The following is a 20,244-nucleotide window of genomic DNA, read 5'->3' as shown; positions in this document are numbered from 1 at the left end:
TTGGCACGGGCTATCCGGTCGTTGTACGCCTGCAGTAGGAGCTGTGTTCGTATCCTCGGTAATAAGTCAGACACGTTCCCGGTGGGGAACGTTCCCACGTTCCCGCCTCCGCCAGGGCTGCCCTTTATCACCGGTCCTGTTCGTGACCTTCATGGACAGGATATCTAGGCGCAGCCAGGGGGCGGAGAGGATCCGGTTCGGGAGTCTCGGGATCGCCTCTCTGCTGTTCGCGGATGATGTGGTCCTGTTTGCCTCCTCGGACTGTGACCTCCAGCATTCACTGGGGCGTTTTGCAGCCGAGTGTGAAGCGGCAGGGATGAGAGTTAGCGCCTCCAAATCTGAGGCCATGGTGCTCTGCCGGAAACCGGTGAATTGCTCCCTCCAGGTGGGGACAAACTGCCTACCCCAAGCGAAGGAGTTCAAGTATCTCGGGGTCTTGTTCACGAGTGAGGGTAAGGTGGAGCGGGAGATCGACAGGCGGATCGGTGCGGCTGCAGCAATAAAACAGGCGCTGTACCGGTCCGTCCTGGTGAAGAGGGAGCTGAGCCGGAAGGCGAAACTCTCCATTTACTGGTCGGTCTATGTTCCAACCCTCACCTATGGTCACGAACTCTGGGTCGTGACCGAAAGAACGAGATCTCGAATACAAGCGGCCGAAATGAGCTTCCTCCGCAGGGTGGCCGGGCTCACCCTTAGAGATAGGGTAAGGAGCTCGGACATCAGGAGGGAGCTTGGAGTCGAGTCGCTGCTCCTTCGTGTCGAAAGGAGTCAGCTGAGGTGGTTCGGCCATCTAGTCAGGATGCCTCCTGGACGCCTCCCATTAGAGGTTTTCCAGGCACGTCCAACTGGTAGGAGACCCCGGGGAAGACCGAGGACACGCTGGAGGGATTATATCTCCCGGCTGGCCTTGGAACGCCTCGGGATCCCCCAGAATGAGCTGGAAAGTGTTGCGGGTGAGAGAGAAGCCTGAGTCGGCCTGCTGAACCTGCTGCCACCGCGACCCGACCCCGGATAAGCGGCTGATAATGGATGGATGGAGGGAGAAGTCTTTTTTAGGACGCTGATTGGATAAATTGTATGTCACTCATTGTTATCTTTAATCAGTGATTGGCGAAACTGCATATTAGACCCGTCTTTCTTGGGCAAAATCGATCTAGCCCCACCACGTGCACGGCGCAGTAGAGACGTGCACTGGAGCAGCTGCGAGGTGCACTAGCGGAGAGGACAAGCAGGAAAAGCATATATTTTGCGCAGATATCCGATTATTTTACAAATATTACTTTTTTTTTTAGTGGCTCAAGTGGCGGGTGGCCAATAGAGGCCCCCCACCACTGAATGAGGGCATGGTTTAGTCAAATTAGGAGACATAATAAAAGGAGCAAAGATCAGTTTGGAGTACTTATAACTAAAACACACATTATTTTTACTTAATCATCGCCATCAATTCTGGTCATGACAAAGGTAGCATTTGTCCCATGGGACAATTCTCAAGTGATCTTTGTTGACACGACACACAGAATGACTGGTTTTGTGTTTGTTCATTCTTGTCACCAGGATGCAGGCAAATTAAGAAGAGACACCTGACTAAGGAAGCAAAGAGCCGCTTCCTTTCGCATGTTAAAATTCCATTTTCAAGGTTTGTGGGCATGGTTTAGTCAAATTAGGAAAAGACACAAAATGCAAGAAGCAAAGATCAGTTTGGAGTACTTATTTGAACTGAAACACACAACGGATGAAGATCCTGATCTTGAGATGAACAGACAAAGAAGAAAAACGGAGAACCAGAAGAGGGTTGCAGAGAGAGGACAGTGGGCCAGTAAAACAGAATATTTGCTGGTTGTTGCAGGAAGTATGGTCGGCCTGGGCAACGTGTGGAGGTTTCCTTACCTCTGCTACAAAAATGGTGGAGGTGAGTCCTACAGATTCTGAATTTAGAGCTGATTACTCTGAATTTCTATGGACGTACATGCATATAACTCCATTTATATACCTAGGGGCCTTTCTGGTGCCATATTGTCTGTTTGCTGTGTTGTGTGGGATACCTCTGTTCCTACTGGAGACCTCAGTCGGTCAGTACACCCAGGAAGGATTCGTCACCTGTTGGAGGATGTTGTGTCCTCTGGCACAAGGTGAGTTTGTTTGTAATGAGATAAAAGATGGAGCTGAATGATACTCGAACTGTAACTGCAGAAAATACATATTTTTGTCCCAGACTCAACTAACTCGGAGTAACCGTCAGAAAAGAGATATATATATTTTATTTTTTTTGTATTTTAGGAATTGGATATGGACAATTGGTGATAAAACTTTACGGCTTCAGCTTAATCATATTAGAAGCTTGGGCTCTCTTCTACCTGGTGTTCTCGTTTAGAGCCCAACTGCCCTGGGCCACCTGTGAGAACACCTGGAATACAGGTGAGACTTCATTTCTAAAGCTTGAAAGCTGTCAAGACAATACAATAGAGGGTTGTAACTTCTTGGAGCACATGTTTCCCTGTTCTTACTATCTTTGCAAGTTTAAGAGGGAGATATTATTTTGAGATGAATAACAATATAGAAAGTCACTTATTTGTATAAGACAGTGGCGGGCCGTGGATTTTCTACCTGCGCGTTCAGTGGATCAGCTGTCAAACTTGACTAGGTGCATACCGCCACCTACTGCACCGTAGTGTAATTTCAGGGTGCTGGTGCTGTCTCTGTGAATAATCACACGTACAGAACCCCCTAGCCGGCCGCACCATGTAGTTTAACCGGCTTTTCTACCATAGAGAGAAACAGAGGTGAAATCTGATTGGACAAGAGTGTTAAGCAGAGCGCTTAAGCAGCTGTCAAGCTGCGCCCGCGAGCAGACAGAAGCAGACAGACCAGGCAGGAGGAACAGACAAGACAGGAGAAAATAATTATAATGCATGTAGTGTATTTGTGAAAAACAATTAAATTATAAAATAGCTATAACTTTGTGATTCTCTTTAGGCCAGCAGAGAAGGCTTAGCAGGCCCTGACGACCCGCCACTGGTATAAGAGTACCTTACCATTATGATTTGTTTTTCTCTCTAAACCAGCGAACTGTGTGGGTCCTGACATTTTTGATTCTTCCTCATCAAATCTGACCAAGCTGAAAAACACCACCTCTGCTGCAGCTGAGTTCTGGGAGTGAGTCTAAATTCCCTTTATTTGTATTTTGTTCCATGACTTTAATGCATTTTGCATAATAATGATTCAGTCTAAACATTCAATATTATAACAAACTTGGATATACAGTATCATATAAAAAGGGGCTGACCATCAATTTTAAACTTGAAGTACTACTGACAAAAGGTTGCATATTGTCTCATAATATGTTGTCAGTTCGTCATGACACGTAAGAGTTTTGTGATCTGACGCCTCTATCTGCAGGTCTTTGTCTTCAAATCATTACAAATCACTGCTGATAAATAATTAATCATTTAAATTCATTATTATCAATTATTACATTATTATCAATTATTTATTCAACTGGATTTTAAAAATCTTCCCTTATTATGTCCGTCGAGTTCAATGATGCCTTTGCTAAAATCAGCACTTGCCCATCATGAGATGATAAAAACATATATTGCTGATACTGCCGGACATAACTTACTTTCTACCTGGTAGCTACTTGCTCATGTACTGTAATGTTATTTTAAATGTATCTCTTAAATGTCCCCTCTCCTCAGACGGCGGGTGCTCAGCTTGTCTGGAGGCATTGAGGAGCTGGGCAGTGTGAAATGGGAGCTGGCTTTGTGTCTTCTGGCCTGCTGGGTGTTCTGCTACTTCTGTATCTGGAAAGGTGTCAAATCTTCTGGAAAGGTCAGAGGAAATATTTTAATTAAAACGTTGTACCATCATCATGCATTTTATGCAAGTGTTCTACAATGTACTTTCATTACTTTTAGGCATTACAAATAATTTGTGTAATTTGTATTTTTTTTAAGGCAGTGTACTTCACAGCCACGTTCCCCTATGTGATGCTTCTGATACTGCTCATCAGGGGTTTAACTCTACCTGGTGCTTGGGATGGGATCTACTACTACCTGTATCCAAACTTGAACCGCCTGGCTAACCTTGAGGTATCTTGTCCTTGTTTGCATGTATGGTGTATGGACAGTCATCCTAGAGGCAGGAGAAAGAGTTCAGCAACTGGTTAGTAAGTGTCCCAATAACAGCCAATTTTTGTATTTTTCATTTATTTCTCCAAATGTTATTAGCATATGTGGCAACCCGGGGAGGCAAGATTCAACAATAAAATGGGAGACTCAGACAGTAGTACTTTAACAGAAAGTGTCTTTTAATAAATAGGGGCATGGGGTTAAACTCAACAAAAGATTCCTCCCGGTCGGGGTCTTTGGTCTTCGGCCTCACAAGACGCTTCCTTTGTCCTGTGTGGGCAGATCAGAGGAGAGAGGTGAGTACAGGGGTTTAACTCACGTCCGTTGCGGCTCCTCTCCAGAGTGCCAGGGGATCCTCCTGTCCAGTCTGTTTCTCTTCCTCCTGCTGCTTCCCAGCCCTGAGAATATATGCTCCCTCTTATTACCTGATGGGCTGCAGGTGTGTCCAATGCCATGTGCTGATTGGCTGCAGCATATGCACTGGGAAGTACACTCCCTCGATCACCTCCCCCAACCTGAGCTTGGGGATCCGCCCCCTGCACGCTGTCTGCTCCTCCTTTCCCCCTGGTCTGCCACACATAACAGAGAGTGACAAGCACAACTGTTGAGTAGAAGTCAAAGGTGAGGTCCAGATAGAACAAAGCAAAGATACATGCACTATATAACGGCTGTCGGATCATAGTTACTCAATCTAAAACAGCATTTCTTCAGCTTGCATAGGTGTAGCCCGCCCCCCAACATACTCATAGAATCCACAGTTACAATATGTAACTAACGTTATATCGTATAGGTTTTGCCCGAAGAGAGCTGTTGCTATCAATTTAAGGGTGAAGGTGATTTAGGGAAATATGAGTTACGGGTTATTTGAAGCACAGCATAAACCCTAGGAAAATACGGGACACTAGGAAACAAGTCTAGAACACTTGAAACAGAGTCAAAGACTTGCAAGGGGAACGCACCGAATAAATGTGAACACAAGGAAGGGAAGGAACATGAGGGACCATTGTAAGTAATAACGCCCACATGGATATAATATACTTCTTTCTGATATAACAGGTCTGGATCGAGGCAGGATCTCAAATATGCTTCTCCTACAGTCTGACTGCAGGAACTCTGAATGTGCTGGGCAGCTATAATAAGTACAACAACAACTGTTATAAGTAAGTATAAGTCACAATCACATATTTTAGAATACTTTCCTTTGAAAGTGTGTGGGATCTTTTTCTTTTTTCACATTACCATTTTAAATGTGCAACATTGCACTGCCACTCTCGTCTCTTTGACCAGACTGTCTTTCTGTGGCCTCTAGGGACTGCTTTTGGCTCTGTCTACTCAACAGTGGGACCAGTTTTGTTGCTGGATTTGTCGTCTTCTCTGTACTTGGCTTCATGGCTCAGAAACAGGGTGTTACTGTCGACACCGTGGTCGAGTCAGGTAAAGACTTGATATGACATGAAGATGAAGTTTCATAGGTAACACTTTATAATAACGACACGCTATTTAGCATTAGTAAAGCATGAGTAAACACTTAATTCATCATTTATAAAGCATTGTTCCAACATTAGTAACTCATTTGTATGCAATTCATAAACACATGTTATAAATGTTTTATTCTTGATTAATAAGCTTGACTATTATGTGTTTCATGATTGTGTTTTCATACTTTATAAATGTTGGATTTCCCTTTGGTAAATTAAGTAATATATTACAAACCAATTATTAAGGACTAATAGATGATGTACTAATGCTTAACATGTGCTTTATGAATGTGTTTTGATAATGCATTTCAGGAATTATTCAGGTAAAACATTTATAACTGTGTTTATGAATTGCATACTAATGACTTACTAATGAGTATTCATGTTGGAACAATGCTTTTTCAATGATGAATTAAGTGTTTCCTCATGCTTTATGAATGCTAAATAGCATGTAGTTATTATAAAGTGTTACCGTTTCGTATAAAGTCCAGATACAAATAGAAGTTGTTTTTTTGTTTAATTCACAGGTCCAGGTTTGGCCTTCATAGCTTACCCTCAGGCAACAGCTATGATGCCTTTTCCACAGTTCTGGACTGTCTGTTTCTTCCTGATGCTCATTCTGCTGTCTGTTGACACACAAGTGAGATGCTTTTGTTGTATTACCTATTGATTAATTAAGTTTCACCCTCCCGGAGCCAGACCCAGGAGGGGAGCTTGTCGGCGAGCGTCTGGTGGCCGGGCTTTCGCCCATGGGGCCCGGTCGGGCTCAGCTCGAAGAAACAACATGGAGCAGCAGTCACCCCGTGGACCCACCACCCGCGGGGAGAATTATCGGGGTCGAGTGCTCTGCAGACCGGGCGGCGGGCCAGGCAGGAGACCTGGGCGAGCCGATCGCCGGCAGCATAGACTAGCTCTAGGGACGTGGAACGTCACCTCGCTAGCGGGGAAAGAGCTGGAGCTGGTGCAGGAGGTGGAGCGGTACCAGCTAGATTTAGTTGGGCTCGCCTCCACGCACAGCATGGGCTCTGGAACCAAGCTCCTGGAGAGGGGTTGGACTTTGTCCTTTTCTGGAGTTGCCCAGGGTGAGAGGCGCCGGGCGGGAGTGGGGATACTCACGAGCCCCCGGCTGAGCGCCGCTATGTTGGAGTTTTCCCCGGAGAACGAGAGGGTCGCCTCCCTGCGCCTACGGGTTGCAGGGAGTAAGGCTCTGACTGTTGTTTGTGCTTATGCACCGAACAGCAGTTCGGAGTATCCGGCCTTCTTGGAGTCGGTGGGAGGGGTTCTGGAAAGGGCGCCGCCTGCCGACTCCATAGTTCTCCTGGGGGACTTGAACGCTCACGTGGGCAATGACAGAGAAACCTGGCGGGGCGTGATTGGGAGGAACGGCTTGCCCGATCTGAACCCGAATGGTGTTTTGTTGTTGGACTTCTGTGCTAACCACAGTTTGTCCATAACGAACACCATGTTCGAGCATAAGGTGGCTCATATGTGTACCTGGTACCAGAACACCTTAGGCCGGAGATCAATGATCGACTTTGTAGTCGTATCATCTGATCTGCGGCCGTATGTCTTGGACGCTCGGGTGAAGAGAGGAGCAGAGCTGTCAACGGGCCATCCGGTCTCTGTACGCCTGCAGTAGGAGCTGTGTTCGTATCCTCGGTAATAAGTCTGACACGTTCCCGGTGGGTGTTGGCCTCCGCCAGGGCTGCCCTTTATCACCGGTCCTGTTCGTGACCTTCATGGACAGGATATCTAGGCGCAGCCAGGGGGCGGAGAGGATCCGGTTCGGGAGTCTCGGGATCGCCTCTGCTGTTCGCGGATGATGTGGTCCTGTTTGCCTCCTCGGACCGTGACCTCCAGCATTCACTGGGGCGTTTTGCAGCTGAGTGTGAAGCGGCAGGGATGAGAGTTAGCGCCTCCAAATCTGAGGCCATGGTGCTCTGCCGGAAACCGGTGGATTGCTCCCTCCAGGTGGGGACAAACTGCCTACCCCAAGCGAAGGAGTTCAAGTATCTCGGGGTCTTGTTCACGAGTGAAGGTAAGGTGGAGCGGGAGATCGACAGGCGGATCGGTGCGGCTGCAGCAATAAAACAGGCGCTGTACCGGTCCGTCCTGGTGAAGAGGGAGCTGAGCCGGAAGGCGAAGCTCTCCATTTACTGGTCGGTCTACGTTCCAACCCTCACCTATGGTCACAAACTCTGGGTCGTGACCGAAAGAACGAGATCTCGAATACAAGCGGCCGAAATGAGCTTCCTCTGCCGGGTGGCCGGGCTCACCCTTAGAGATAGGGTAAGGAGCTCGGACATCAGGAGGGAGCTTGGAGTCGAGTCGCTGCTCCTTCGTGTCGAAAGGAGTCAGCTGAGGTGGTTCGGGCATCTAGTCAGGATGCCTCCTGGACGCCTCCCATTAGAGGTTTTCCAGGCACGTCCAACTGGTAGGAGACCCCGGGGAAGACCGAGGACACGCTGGAGGGATTATATCTCCCGGCTGGCCTTGGAACGCCTCGGGATCCCCCAGAATGAGCTGGAAAGTGTTGCGGATGAGAGGGAAGCCTGGGTTGGCCTGCTGAACCTGCTGCCACCGCGACCCGACCCCGGATTAGCGGCTGATAATGGATGGATGGATGGATGGAAGTTATTGCAGGAACAAAACATACTTATTTTCTCAATGTTTTATCCCCAGTTTGTTACAGTGGAGTGTTTCATCACCACAATAAGCGACTTGTTTCCAAAGCTGTTTCGTCAACCAGGAAGACATGAGATACTCGTCCTTTTCGTCTGCTCATCCTTCTTCCTCATACATCTGCTGTTGGTCACCGAGGTGGGAAAAATATTTTCATGAGGGTACTTTGAAACATCTATTGTCACAAAATATTTTTTAAACTATTGCTCATATTGTCTCCTCATGCTGCAGGGAGGAATTTACATATTCCAGCTGATTGATTATTATGGCATGACCAGGGCTTGTCACTATTTCATGGCTTCATCTGAGTGTCTGGCTCTTGCCTGGATTTTTGGTACACAAAAATATATATTGTATCCCTTTTTTTATAATAGATGAACTATATGAAAAAATGCTGCTTATGTATGTGTTTTCTATGATTTCATTAGATTGCTATGGTCGAACTGGTTGCATTACCTGAACGCAACCAAATGTTTTTTAGCGATTCTTAAAATGAAATGTTTTTCAAACGTTGTATGACTTTTGAACTGGTATAACGTACAGTTTGTGTACCAGGTGCTGATCATTTAATTAACATCATTGAAGACATGACAGGACAGAGACCATCTGTTTTCTTCAAACTGTGCTGGAAATACATCATTCCTCTGATTTCACTGGTGAGTCAGAAAGGTGTGAACGTAAAACTTTTGTATTGCTTTGAGTAACTGCTTGGTAATTGCTTGAAGACAAGGAGTCTACAGCCATGATAGCTGGTCTGTTAGAACTGTGCAGGAGACGAGCGAGTGTGATTCGTGTGTTTCGTGTGTCAGTTGGCACTAAAAGACAAATTTCAGATAAGGATAACGATAACAATGTCATTAGTTTTGCAGGTATTTGGACAAATCTAAAAAATTGACATGATGCGATTCATTTAATACTCATGAAGATATGCCATCGGCACAAGAGGAAAAGTCAGGAGATCACAAAGAAGGGGTTTCATCCTCTGGGGACCATAAATGTCTGTACAAAACGTCATGGTAATCCATCCAATACTCTTATATTTCAGTATGAACCGAAGTGGAAAGACCGGTTGACTTTGCAATGCTGTGTGGCTAAAGGTCTGAGCTCACACTGACATGCACACCATTCTGTAGGATCTAAAACCTCTCATGCATTGGCACTGCTTCTTTTCTCTTTTTTTTTATCCCAAAAAAAAACACAGATTTCCTTAATCCTGTACCTGGTTGATTACAAACACATCCAGGTTAATGACTGGTACGTTTACCCTGACTGGGCGTATGCACTGGGATTGGCCATGACGCTGTCCTCTGTGCTCATGGTGCCACTGTGGGCAGCTGGACAGATGTGTTTGACACCAGGAACCTTCAGACAGGTCAGAGTTCAAAGAAGATATTTCTCCAACTCTGGATGCCTCAAAAAGAGCTTCATGTTTTTTTATCCGATTAATGATTTAGTGTAACCTCCTGCCACCCATTAACGGGTGCTCTGCAAGATCACTCAACACAACCATTCTACTTTTAAGCCCATGCAGTCGTACTTAGCGCTGTGTGTAGTTATTACCGTAAAAGTCGGGTTACAAGCCACTCCTACCTCTTGTCAGTGTCCCGCTGTAGCAAGCTAGGAGCAGTGCTAGCTAGCGCTGCTCCTAGCTCCTGCTGCTAGCTCCCCGCTGCTGCTGCTACTGCCCGCGTCCCCTCTGCCCAAGTCGGGTGTCGAGCCGGGGCTGGTCCCGCTACCTTCGGTGGCCGTCGGGGAGCTAGCGGAGCGTTAGCGGAAGGTAGCGGGGGAACTAGCATGAGCGCCAGCTGGCTACAGCGGGGAGCAAACGGGGACACTGACCAAAGGTAGCAGCGGCATGTAACCCGACTTTTACGGTCGTCATGGCATCTCATCCAGGTCTTTTGGTGTGGTCTGCGAGGGATGGCTGCATACACTTTTAGCTCTGGGGGACAAAATGTCTGATTGTCATGATTATTAAAAGTAGTGAGTAAAAATACTGCTTTTGTTTGTTCCTGTGTTCCAGCGTTTGTCTGTCCTTAGTCGTCCTGCTGAAGATCCAGACTGGCAGAGAGACGTAGGAGACGAGGGAACGACCGTTGAACTCAAGACATCTGCAGCGACAACTTAGTTTCACCTGCATCTCAAATTAACTAAACACTGCAGTCTATTATTCGGTTAATATATCATTACAGTTAAAAAAAAAAAAGAAAAACGTGGGTTCAAGGCATTTTATTGGTGTTTGTCAGAAATAGTGTCATTATAACCTCTTAGCATCCCTAAACTGTCAGATACCTCAGTTAAAGTCGAGTATCATTGAGTACCTTCTCTTGTTTCGATTCTTATATTTCATGTTTCTTAAGTCGTTGATCACTTATTTCCTCTCCTGAAAATGTGAAAATTATCTCTTAATTTATTTGTAGTCACGTTATACTTTCAATACCTTCCCATATCACTCTGCAAATAGACATCCACATATAAATTTGGAAATAGTTGTTCCGACTCATTTGTGTGTACATTTATAATAATAGTTAGGCACAGTGTGAGATATGTAAAAAATCCAAAAGTGCATCTAACCCAAGAATGGTCAGGTAGACACTGTTCTACCAATGTCTTAGTGATGACTAATCCTACTACCTTTGTACTGTTTATAAGCAGCACACAATTTTTGTCTTCAGTCCATCAGATTGCCTTGTGTATGATGATCAAATCCTCTCTGCGGACAGAATAAACACTCCAAAGATGCATTTTATGGCCTCTGAGTTCCTTATTTCAGCATTGTAGGACTCACTCAGTACTTTGACGTTTTTTTGTGCGATTCAAATTAGCTAATTTAAACACATATCTTATGTTTAGCAATCAAAGTCTGACAGATTCATTTTTGGCTTGCCCAATTATATATTGATAGACTAAAGAGGAGGAGTAACACTCACACTTATAGGTCACCTGTTAACAGAAAACAGGGGAATTTGGTGAAGTTAGGTAAGGACACAGTAAAAGGAGAAAAGATCAGTTTGCAGTACTTGTGAATTACAACTGAAACACACAACGGATGAAGATCCTGATCTCGAGATGAATGGACAAAGAAGAAAAATGGAAAACCAGAAGAGGGTTGCAGACAGAGGACAGTGGGCCAATAAAACAGAATATATGCTGGTTGTTGCAGGAAGTGTGGTCGGCCTGGGCAACGTGTGGAGGTTTCCTTACCTCTGCTACAAAAATGGTGGAGGTGAGTCCTACAAATTCTGAATTTAGAGCTGATTACATTGAATTTCTATGGGCGTACATGCATATAACTCCATGTATATACCTAGGGGCCTTTCTGGTGCCATATTGTCTGTTTGCTGTGTTGTGTGGGATACCTCTGTTCCTACTGGAGACCTCAGTCGGTCAGTACACCCAGGAAGGATTCGTCACCTGTTGGAGGATGTTGTGTCCTCTGGCACAAGGTGAGTTTGTTTGTAATGAGATAAAAGATGGAGCTGAATGATACTCAAACTGTAAACTGTAGATTTTATATATATATATATATATATTTTCTTTTTGTATTTTAGGAATTGGATATGGACAATTGGTGATAAAACTTTACGACTTCAGCTTAATTATAGTACAAGCCTGGGCTCTCTTCTACCTGGTGTTCTCGTTTAGAGCCCAACTGCCCTGGGCCACCTGTGAGAACACCTGGAATACAGGTGAGACTTAATTTCTAAAGCTTGAAAGCTGTCAAGACAATACAATAGACGACAATAACGTCTTCTTGGTCTAGCCTCCCCGGCCCTGCTACTGGAGCAGAGCAAGGCCACTGCAAACAGTTCCACGCTCGATGTTCCCTTCTAATCTCTCATCGGGCTGATGATGTTAAATGATTATTCCTACTTTTACGCATAAAACAATCTAAAAACACTACATAATATTACGCATTATTATAAAACATTTCCCCTCCACAACACACACACACACAAATATATATATATATATATATATATATATATATATATATATATATATATATATATATATATATATATATATATATATATATACATATATATATATATATTTCATATATATTTCACTGTTTCACTATATATATATATATATATATATATATATATACATATATATATATATATGTATATATACATATATATATATATATATATATATATATATATATATATATATATATATATATATATATAACACCACCGCCGAGCAACGTACAGTTACGCAGCGCCTCTCGGTCGGACGCCTCCAACCTCGCACAGCAGATGGAAACCGATGGAAAAACACAAAAAGCAGGAAACTTACCAGATGCTGTTCATTAAAGACAAAGTCCATCTGCTCTCCTTAAAAAAAAGTTCAGCGGCGCGGTTGTACAGTTTATCAGTGCGCTTCAGTTCCAGCAACAGGTGGCCATGTACTCCCACTGAATGTGTAGTGACACACTGACCAATCACAGCGCACGTTAATGGTCACACGGGCCCATGAGGGAAAACAGATGCTAGAAGGCCTTCTCATATAGTTTAATCAGCTCTCGAGTCCATAGAGAAACAGAAGTGAAATGTGTTTGGATGAGCGCTGTTAACCAGATCATTAAACAGCGGCCGCGCCATGCAGCAGGCTGAAGGCTGAGGAGCAGAGCAACATAAACTGTGCAATGAGAAAATAAGCTAATAGGGAAAAATAATTGTAATACGCGTAGTGCATTTGTGAAAAACAAATTAAACTATAAAATAGCTATAACTTTTAATTACATATATAAAAAATGCGTTATTAAAAAATAAAATTAAAATGTAAACTTTGTGATTCTGTTTAGGCCAGCAGAGAAGGCTTAACAGGCCCCTGTGTCTTCCAAAAGATTAACATGAGCTTACTAGCTACTGTAGCTCGCAGTCGTGACACAGTACTTGCTACAGGAGGGACTGATTTTGGCTCTGTCTACTCAACAGTGGGACCAGTTTTGTTGCTGGATATGTCGTCTTCTCTGTACTTGGCTTCATGGCTCAGAAACAGGGTGTTAATGTCGACACCGTGGTCGAGTGAGGTAAAGACTTGATATGATAGTGAAGTTTGATATTAATCAAGAGACAAATAACATTGTCTTTCTTGTGATGTCTTGGTCACAGGTCCAGGTTTGGCCTTCATAGCTTACCCTCAGGCAACAGCTATGATGCCTTTTCCACAGTTCTGGACCGTCTGTTTCTTCTTGATGCTCATTCGGCTGTCTGTTGACTCACATGAAAGATGCTTTTGTTGTATTTCCTATTGATTAAGTAACCAAGTAATTGCAGGAACAAAAATGACTTATTTGCTCAAAGTTTTATCCCCAGTTTGTTTTAGTGGAGTGTTTCATTACCACAATAAGCGACTTGTTTCCAAAGCTGTTTCGTCAACCAGGAAGACATGAGATGCTCGTCCTTTTCGTCTGCTGATGACCTTCTTCTTCATACATCTGCTGTTGGTCACCGAGGTGAATCAAATATTTCCATGAGGGGGCTTTGAAACATCTATTGTCAAAACTTTTTCATTTTTTTAACTATTCCTCATATTGTTTCATCCTACTGCAGGGAGGGATTTACATATTCCAGCGGATTGATTATTATGGCAGTAACAGGGCTTGTCACTTTTTCATGGCTTTTTCCAAATGGCTGGCTCTGGCCTGGATTTTTGGTATGTAAAGTTACTTCATATCCCTTTTTTAATGATATGATCTGACTCTTTTTATATAGCGATGCTTCAGTTATGAGGTTATGTATTAAAAAAAATGTTTTAACTGTCCTTACTTTGAAGTCAACATGAATGAAAATGCTGTTAACTGAAGTGGTTTGTGTGATAAGATAACTTTGGTCAGACTGGTTGTAATACCTCTTCTTTATCCTTCCTCCTTATCACAGTCTAAACAATGCTAAAACAACAAATATTTTATCACTTTGAAACTGATCTGTGACTTTGTATCAGGTGCTGGTGGTTTATTTAACATCATTGAGGACATGACAGGACAGAGACCATCGGTTTTCTGTGCTGGAAATACATCATTCCTACACTGGTGAGTCAAACATTTTGGTGATTTTACAAAAGATTTTACAAAAGTTAAAGGACATTGCCAACATAATTTGAGTCAACCCTCCTTGCCTAACTCATTGCCATACTTTTTTTGGAGCTAAACACTGTTTTATCCCCTTAAAAAAACATAACTCTTTGCACCTTCACAGATTTCCTTCATCCTGTACCTGGTTGATTAAAAACACTTCAGGATTAATGACTGGTACGTTTACCCTGACTGGGCGTATGCACTGGGATGGACCATGACATTCTCCTCCGTTCTCATGGTGCCACTGTGGGCAGCTGGACAGCTGTGTTTGACAGCAGGAACCTTCAGACAGGTCAGTACCCATCTCTTACAGTTAAAACAGGATGCTGTTTGCATTGATTTATGATATAATGAGGTTTCGTGCATATTGCTTGTTCTTATCATTAATTGTGTAATATATGTACTGCGTGGTTGTGATGTGCTCTACTATGAAGGTAGATTTGTGTATTTATTCTGCAAACAAAAAAACATGTTTTGAGAGCAAATTTCTGCTCTGAGAGCAAAAAACTGCGCTCAATCCCAAAATTTACAACTTGAGTTTGGACGTAGTGGGCGGGGCATACGCTGCTGAATGAGCGAGGAGTTTCTATTGGTTGGTTTGACTTGCTCTTGGCACGCTGCTCTAACAGGAGGTTACGTGAGGAGGACATGGAGGTAGGTTGAAATCATATTGCACCTGATGCATGACTATGTTAGCTCAGGTTAGCTCCGCATGTATGAAACAATTTAAAATAAACCCTATGAGTTTGGTTTTCTCCGACCGGGGTAGGTACAGTTGATGAGGTTACAACCATGTTATTGTCTTGTATTAAACAGGATGAAGATAAGCTCAAGTTGAATAAGCCATTAAATCCTTAAAACTCGCTAGCTAAAGACACCTCTGCTTCAGAGTCATATGATAAGTCCGGCGGAACAGGGATCCACGTGTGTTGGTCGGATGGTCTATCCCATGATGACAGTACAGGAAATGTAATCTCTGACATCCTTGTCAATGTACCCAAAGTTTAATTATGTTAACATAGACATAGCTATTGATAGCCTAGCCAACGTCGCCAGTCTGACTAACCATTTATGCTATATTAACCACAATCGCGTTAGCATCGGTTGCTATCATCTTGTAAGTGTTCTGCTTGCAAGATCTGAGATGGACCAAACACATACATTAATTACAATTATAGCCATTGCCTCGGTTTTTCACATACTGTAGACAATCTAATGTTAATATTTTTTAATTCACGTTAGAGTGATAAAGTAACATGGACAGCTTCAGTCTACTCCATGTGACACGATATCCCATAGCCAGTAGAGACCCTTTCACAAGCCGATACCCCACATCAGGCATTCTGGCTTTAATAGATCTTATCTTTTGATCAAGTACAATGTCTGATATATCAGAGTAGGTGTTTCTGACTGAGAGGTTATACTCCCTCATCCACCTGTACAGTGTGGATCTTGAAATGCCATGGGCAGTAGCCAGAGTGGTCATTGGTAGGTTCATGCTTCGAAGGTTTTCAAGGACTTGGGTATTAATGCTAAATTTCGGTCGACCCACAGTACCATTCCATTCAACTACAGCTACACTGTCAAGTAATGAAGCAACAGTGATGTTTGAAATGTGAGACTTGATCACTTCACTTAGATTAGGCATGGTCCACGGTGCAGATAATTACAATCCATTAAGCAGAAGGAGGTAGAGAGGAGGGGCATCAGCAGGGCCATGGCAGCAGGCAAGGTGAGGAAGCACAGAGGCTCCTGGAAAAAAAGGAGAGTTAGTAATGTGCATTGAAGAGACAATAATTACCCAGAAGGAGAGAAAGAAGAGGTGCTCAGTGTATCCTAAGATGTCCCCCAGCAGTCTAGGCCTATAGCAGCATATCTAGGGGCTGGACCAGGGCAAACCTGAGCCAGCCCTAACTATAAGCCTGAAACAGCCCTAACTATAAGCGCTATCAAAGAGGAAAGTCTTAAGTCAACTCTTAAATGAGGTGACCATGCTTGCCCCCCAGACTGAAAGTGGGAGCTGATTCCACAGAAGAGGAGCCCGATAACTGAAAGCTCTAGCCCCCAACCTACTTTTTAAGACTAGGAACCACAAGTAACCCTGCATTCAGTGAGCGTAATGCTCTAGTGGGGTAATATGGCACTATAAGGTCCTTAAGATATGATGGTGCATCACCAGTTAAGGCTTTGTAGGTAAGGAGAAGGATTTTAAATATGATTCTCGATCTTACAGGAAGCCAGTGGAGAACAGCTAGTACAGGAGTAATGTGATCTCTCTTCCGCATCCTCGTTAGTACACGAGCTGCAGCATTCTGGATCAACTGGAGAGACCCAAGGGATTTACCAGAGAAGCCTGATAATAAGGAGTTACAATAGTCCAGTCTTGAAGTAACAAATGCGTGGATCAACAGTGAAAGTTTATGGAGTGTTTTCTGATAATATTGCCTAAAGGAAGCATATATAAGGTGAATAAAATTAGTCCAAGCACAGAACTTTGTGGAACTCCATGACGAACGGTGGTGGTCATCGAGGCCTCATCATTTACAAATACAAACTGAGATCGATCTGATAAATACAATTTAAATCAGCTTAGTGCTGTACCTTTAACACCAATCGACTGGTCAAGTCTCTGTAATAAGATGTCATGGTCAATGGTGTCAAACGCTGCAAAAGTCTAACAAGACAAGTACAGAGACAAGTCCCCTATCTGATGCTACTAGAAGGTCATTAGTATTTGTCACTAGTGCTGTCTCTGTGCTATGATGCTTTCTAAATCCTGACTGAAACTCCTCAAATAAGCTATTGTTGTGTAAAAAGTCACAAAACTGATTTGCGACTACCTTCTCCACTATCTTAGAGAGGAAGGGAAGGTTAGAGATAAGTCTGTAGTTAGCCAACACCTCTGGATCGAGAGTGGGCTTCTTAAGAAGAGGTTTAATTACAGCTACTTTAAAAGACTGTGGTACATGACCCACTAGTAAAGACCCATTGATAATATCTAGTAGAGGCGCTAATTAAAAGGTAAAACTTCAGCTGTGTCCTGAAAATGAGAAAATTATTATCTCCTCATTTACTTACTACATTTACTTGTCACGTTATGCTTTCGATACTGTCCCATATTACTATGCAAATAAACATTGATGTCAAAATATAAGAAAAGTTGTTCTGACTCATTTGTGTAATTTTTTTATTTGAAGGGGAGCAACTTACACATCATGTAGTTCCAATGATCACGCCAAGGATGCACAATACTATACAAACAATTAAGTCCTCTTGTGTCTTCCTCATATCTGAAGAATTAGAAATACATCTGAGAGGGTGATGCATCAAACAACCACAGAGCATACTCAAGTCTTCAGCTCATCATGAAATGTTGGAGCAAGTCTGATTTTGGTACCTACGTCTGCTGTTTAGTTTAACAGCTGATCGCGGCGCTGATAGTCGCCTATGCGTTCTGTTGTTTTTGTGAAGAACAATTAAATTATGAAATAGATATAACTTAATTATTAAAAAAAATTAAATTAATATTTAAACTTTGTGATTCTGTTTGGGCCAGCAGAGAAGGCTTAGCAGGCCCTGACGGCCCGCCACTGCGTGCGCCTCGTCTGCCCTAAGGAGAAGGAGAAATGGGAATGCGCAGCCTTTGGCGAGATGAGAAGTCACCTTAACGTGGTGGAGGAGTTTGAGTGGCTCAGTGATCCTGGGAGCTATGTTGTCCGGGGCGTCAGCCCCTGGTAGGGTCTCCCAAGGCAAACAGGTCTCGGGGGAGAGCCCAGACTAAGAGCGATTCAAAAAACCCTGATGAATAGCAGCCCACGGTCTAAAGCTACCTCGCCCGGAAAAGGGAAACCGGGGCACCCTCCCGGAGCCAGACCCAGGAGGGTAGCTCGTCGGCGAGCGTCTGGTGGCCGGGCTTTCGCCCATGGGGCCCGGTCGGGCTCAGCCCGAAGAAACAACATGGAGCAGCAGTCACCCCGTGGACCCACCACCCACGGGGAGAATTATCGGGGTCGGGTGCTATGCAGACCGGGCGGCGGGCCAGGCAGGAGACCTGGGCGAGCCGATCGCCGGCAGCATAGACTAGCTCTAGGGACGTGGAACGTCACCTCGCTAGCGGGGAAAGAGCTGGAGCTGGTGCAGGAGGTGGAGCGGTACCAGCTAGATATAGTTGGGCTCGCCTCCACGCACAGCATGGGCTCTGGAACCAAGCTCCTGGAGAGGGGTTGGACTTTGTCCTTTTCTGGAGTTGCCCAGGGTGAGAGGCGCCGGGCGGGAGTGGGGATACTCACGAGCCCCCGGCTGAGCGCCGCTATGTTGGAGTTTTCCCCGGAGAACGAGAGGGTCGCCTCCCTGCGCCTATGGGTTGCAGGGAGTAAAGCTCTGACTGTTGTTTGTGCTTATGCACCGAACAGCAGTTCGGAGTATCCGGCCTTCTTGGAGTCGGTGGGAGGGGTCCTGGAAAGGGCGCCGCCTGCCGACTCCATAGTTCTCCTGGGAGACTTCAACGCTCACGTGGGCAATGACAGAGAAACCTGGCGGGGCGTGATTGGGAGGAACGGCTTGCCCGATCTGAACCCGAATGGTGTTTTGTTGTTGGACTTCTGTGCTAGCCACAGTTTGTCCATAACGAACACCATGTTCGAGCATAAGGTGGCTCATAAGTGTACCTGGTACCAGAACACCTTAGGCCGGAGAGGAACTGCTGACCCGGACTGGGGACATCGTCGGGTGGTGGAAAGAGCACTTTGAGGAACTCCTAAACCCGGCCAACATGTTCCCCGGAGAGGGGGCAGTGCCGGAAGTCTTTGGGGTGGTTTCTCCCATATCCCTGGCAGAGGTCGCTAAGGTAGTCAAAAAGCTCCTTGGTGGCAAGGCGCCAGGGGTGGATGAGATCCGCCCTGAGATGCTGAAAGCGGTGGACATTGTTGGGCTGTCTTGGTTGACACGCCTTTTCAGTGTCGCATGGGGGTCGGGAACAGTGCCCATGGACTGGCAGACCGGGGTGGTGGTTCCCATCTTCAAGAAGGGGGACCGGAGAGTGTGCTCAAACTATCGTGGCATCACACTGCTCCGCCTCCCGGGAAAAGCTTATGCCAGGGTGCTGGAAAGGAGGCTCCGACCGCTTGTCGAACCTCAGATTCAAGACGAGCAGTGCGGATTCCATCCCGGTCGTAGAACAGTGGACCAGCTCTTTACCCTTGCAAGACTACTGGAGGGGTCCTGGGAGTTTGCCCAACCAGTCTACATGTGCTTTGTGGACTTGGAGAAGGCTTTCGACCGGGTCCCTCGGGGGTTTTTGTGGGGGGTGCTGCGGGAGTATGGGGTGCCGGACCCGTTGGCACGGGCTATCCGGTCGTTGTACGCCTGCAGTAGGAGCTGTGTTCGTATCCTCGGTAATAAGTCAGACACGTTCCCGGTGGGGAACGTTCCCACGTCCCCGCCTCCGCCAGGGCTGCCCTTTATCACTGGTCCTGTTCGTGACCTTCATGGACAGGATATCTAGGCGCAGCCAGGGGGCGGAGAGGATCCGGTTCAGGAGTCTCGGGATCGCCTCTCTGCTGTTCGCGGATGATGTGGTCCTGTTTGCCTCCTCGGACTGTGACCTCCAGCATTCACTGGGGCGTTTTGCAGCCGAGTGTGAAGCGGCAGGGATGAGAGTTAGCGCCTCCAAATCTGAGGCCATGGTGCTCTGCCGGAAACCGGTGGATTGCTCCCTCCAGGTGGGGACAAACTGCCTACCCCAAGCGAAGGAGTTCAAGTATCTCGGGGTCTTGTTCACGAGTGAGGGTAAGGTGGAGCGGGAGATCGACAGACGGATCGGTGCGGCTGCAGCAATAAAACAGGCGCTGTACCGGTCCGTCCTGGT

General features: G+C 45.3%; 1 protein-coding gene and 1 pseudogene across 2 annotated transcripts; both read left to right on the top strand.

Moving 5' to 3' along the window:
- Window positions 1-1,752: 1,752 nt before the first annotated feature.
- Window positions 1,753-10,448, top strand: LOC306754081 (sodium- and chloride-dependent GABA transporter 3-like; the record flags this gene model as incomplete). Its single annotated transcript, XM_079237990.1, has 14 exons — window positions 1,753-1,909; window positions 1,995-2,129; window positions 2,278-2,415; window positions 3,063-3,153; window positions 3,696-3,828; window positions 3,954-4,088; window positions 5,184-5,287; window positions 5,437-5,561; window positions 6,133-6,245; window positions 8,288-8,425; window positions 8,519-8,621; window positions 8,843-8,943; window positions 9,489-9,659; window positions 10,311-10,448. 14 exons carry the CDS (start codon window positions 1,753-1,755, stop codon window positions 10,413-10,415), a joined length of 1,749 nt encoding a protein of 582 aa, XP_079094116.1. The 3' UTR covers window positions 10,416-10,448.
- A 929-nt stretch (window positions 10,449-11,377) lies between these two features.
- LOC306754070 (sodium- and chloride-dependent betaine transporter-like) lies at window positions 11,378-14,529 on the top strand (annotated as a pseudogene). The gene is made up of 6 exons: window positions 11,378-11,513; window positions 11,599-11,733; window positions 11,839-11,976; window positions 13,224-13,331; window positions 13,414-13,514; window positions 14,500-14,529. The product of its transcript is annotated as a sodium- and chloride-dependent betaine transporter-like (transcript).
- The last annotated feature ends 5,715 nt before the right edge of the window (window positions 14,530-20,244 follow it).

Source organism: Taurulus bubalis (genome assembly GCF_910589615.1).
Source record: "Taurulus bubalis genome assembly, chromosome: 1".
In the NCBI taxonomy this organism is placed as follows: domain Eukaryota; kingdom Metazoa; phylum Chordata; class Actinopteri; order Perciformes; family Cottidae; genus Taurulus; species Taurulus bubalis.
The sequence above is the reverse complement of the archived record's forward strand: the minus strand, read 5'-3'. Positions and strand labels throughout refer to the sequence as shown.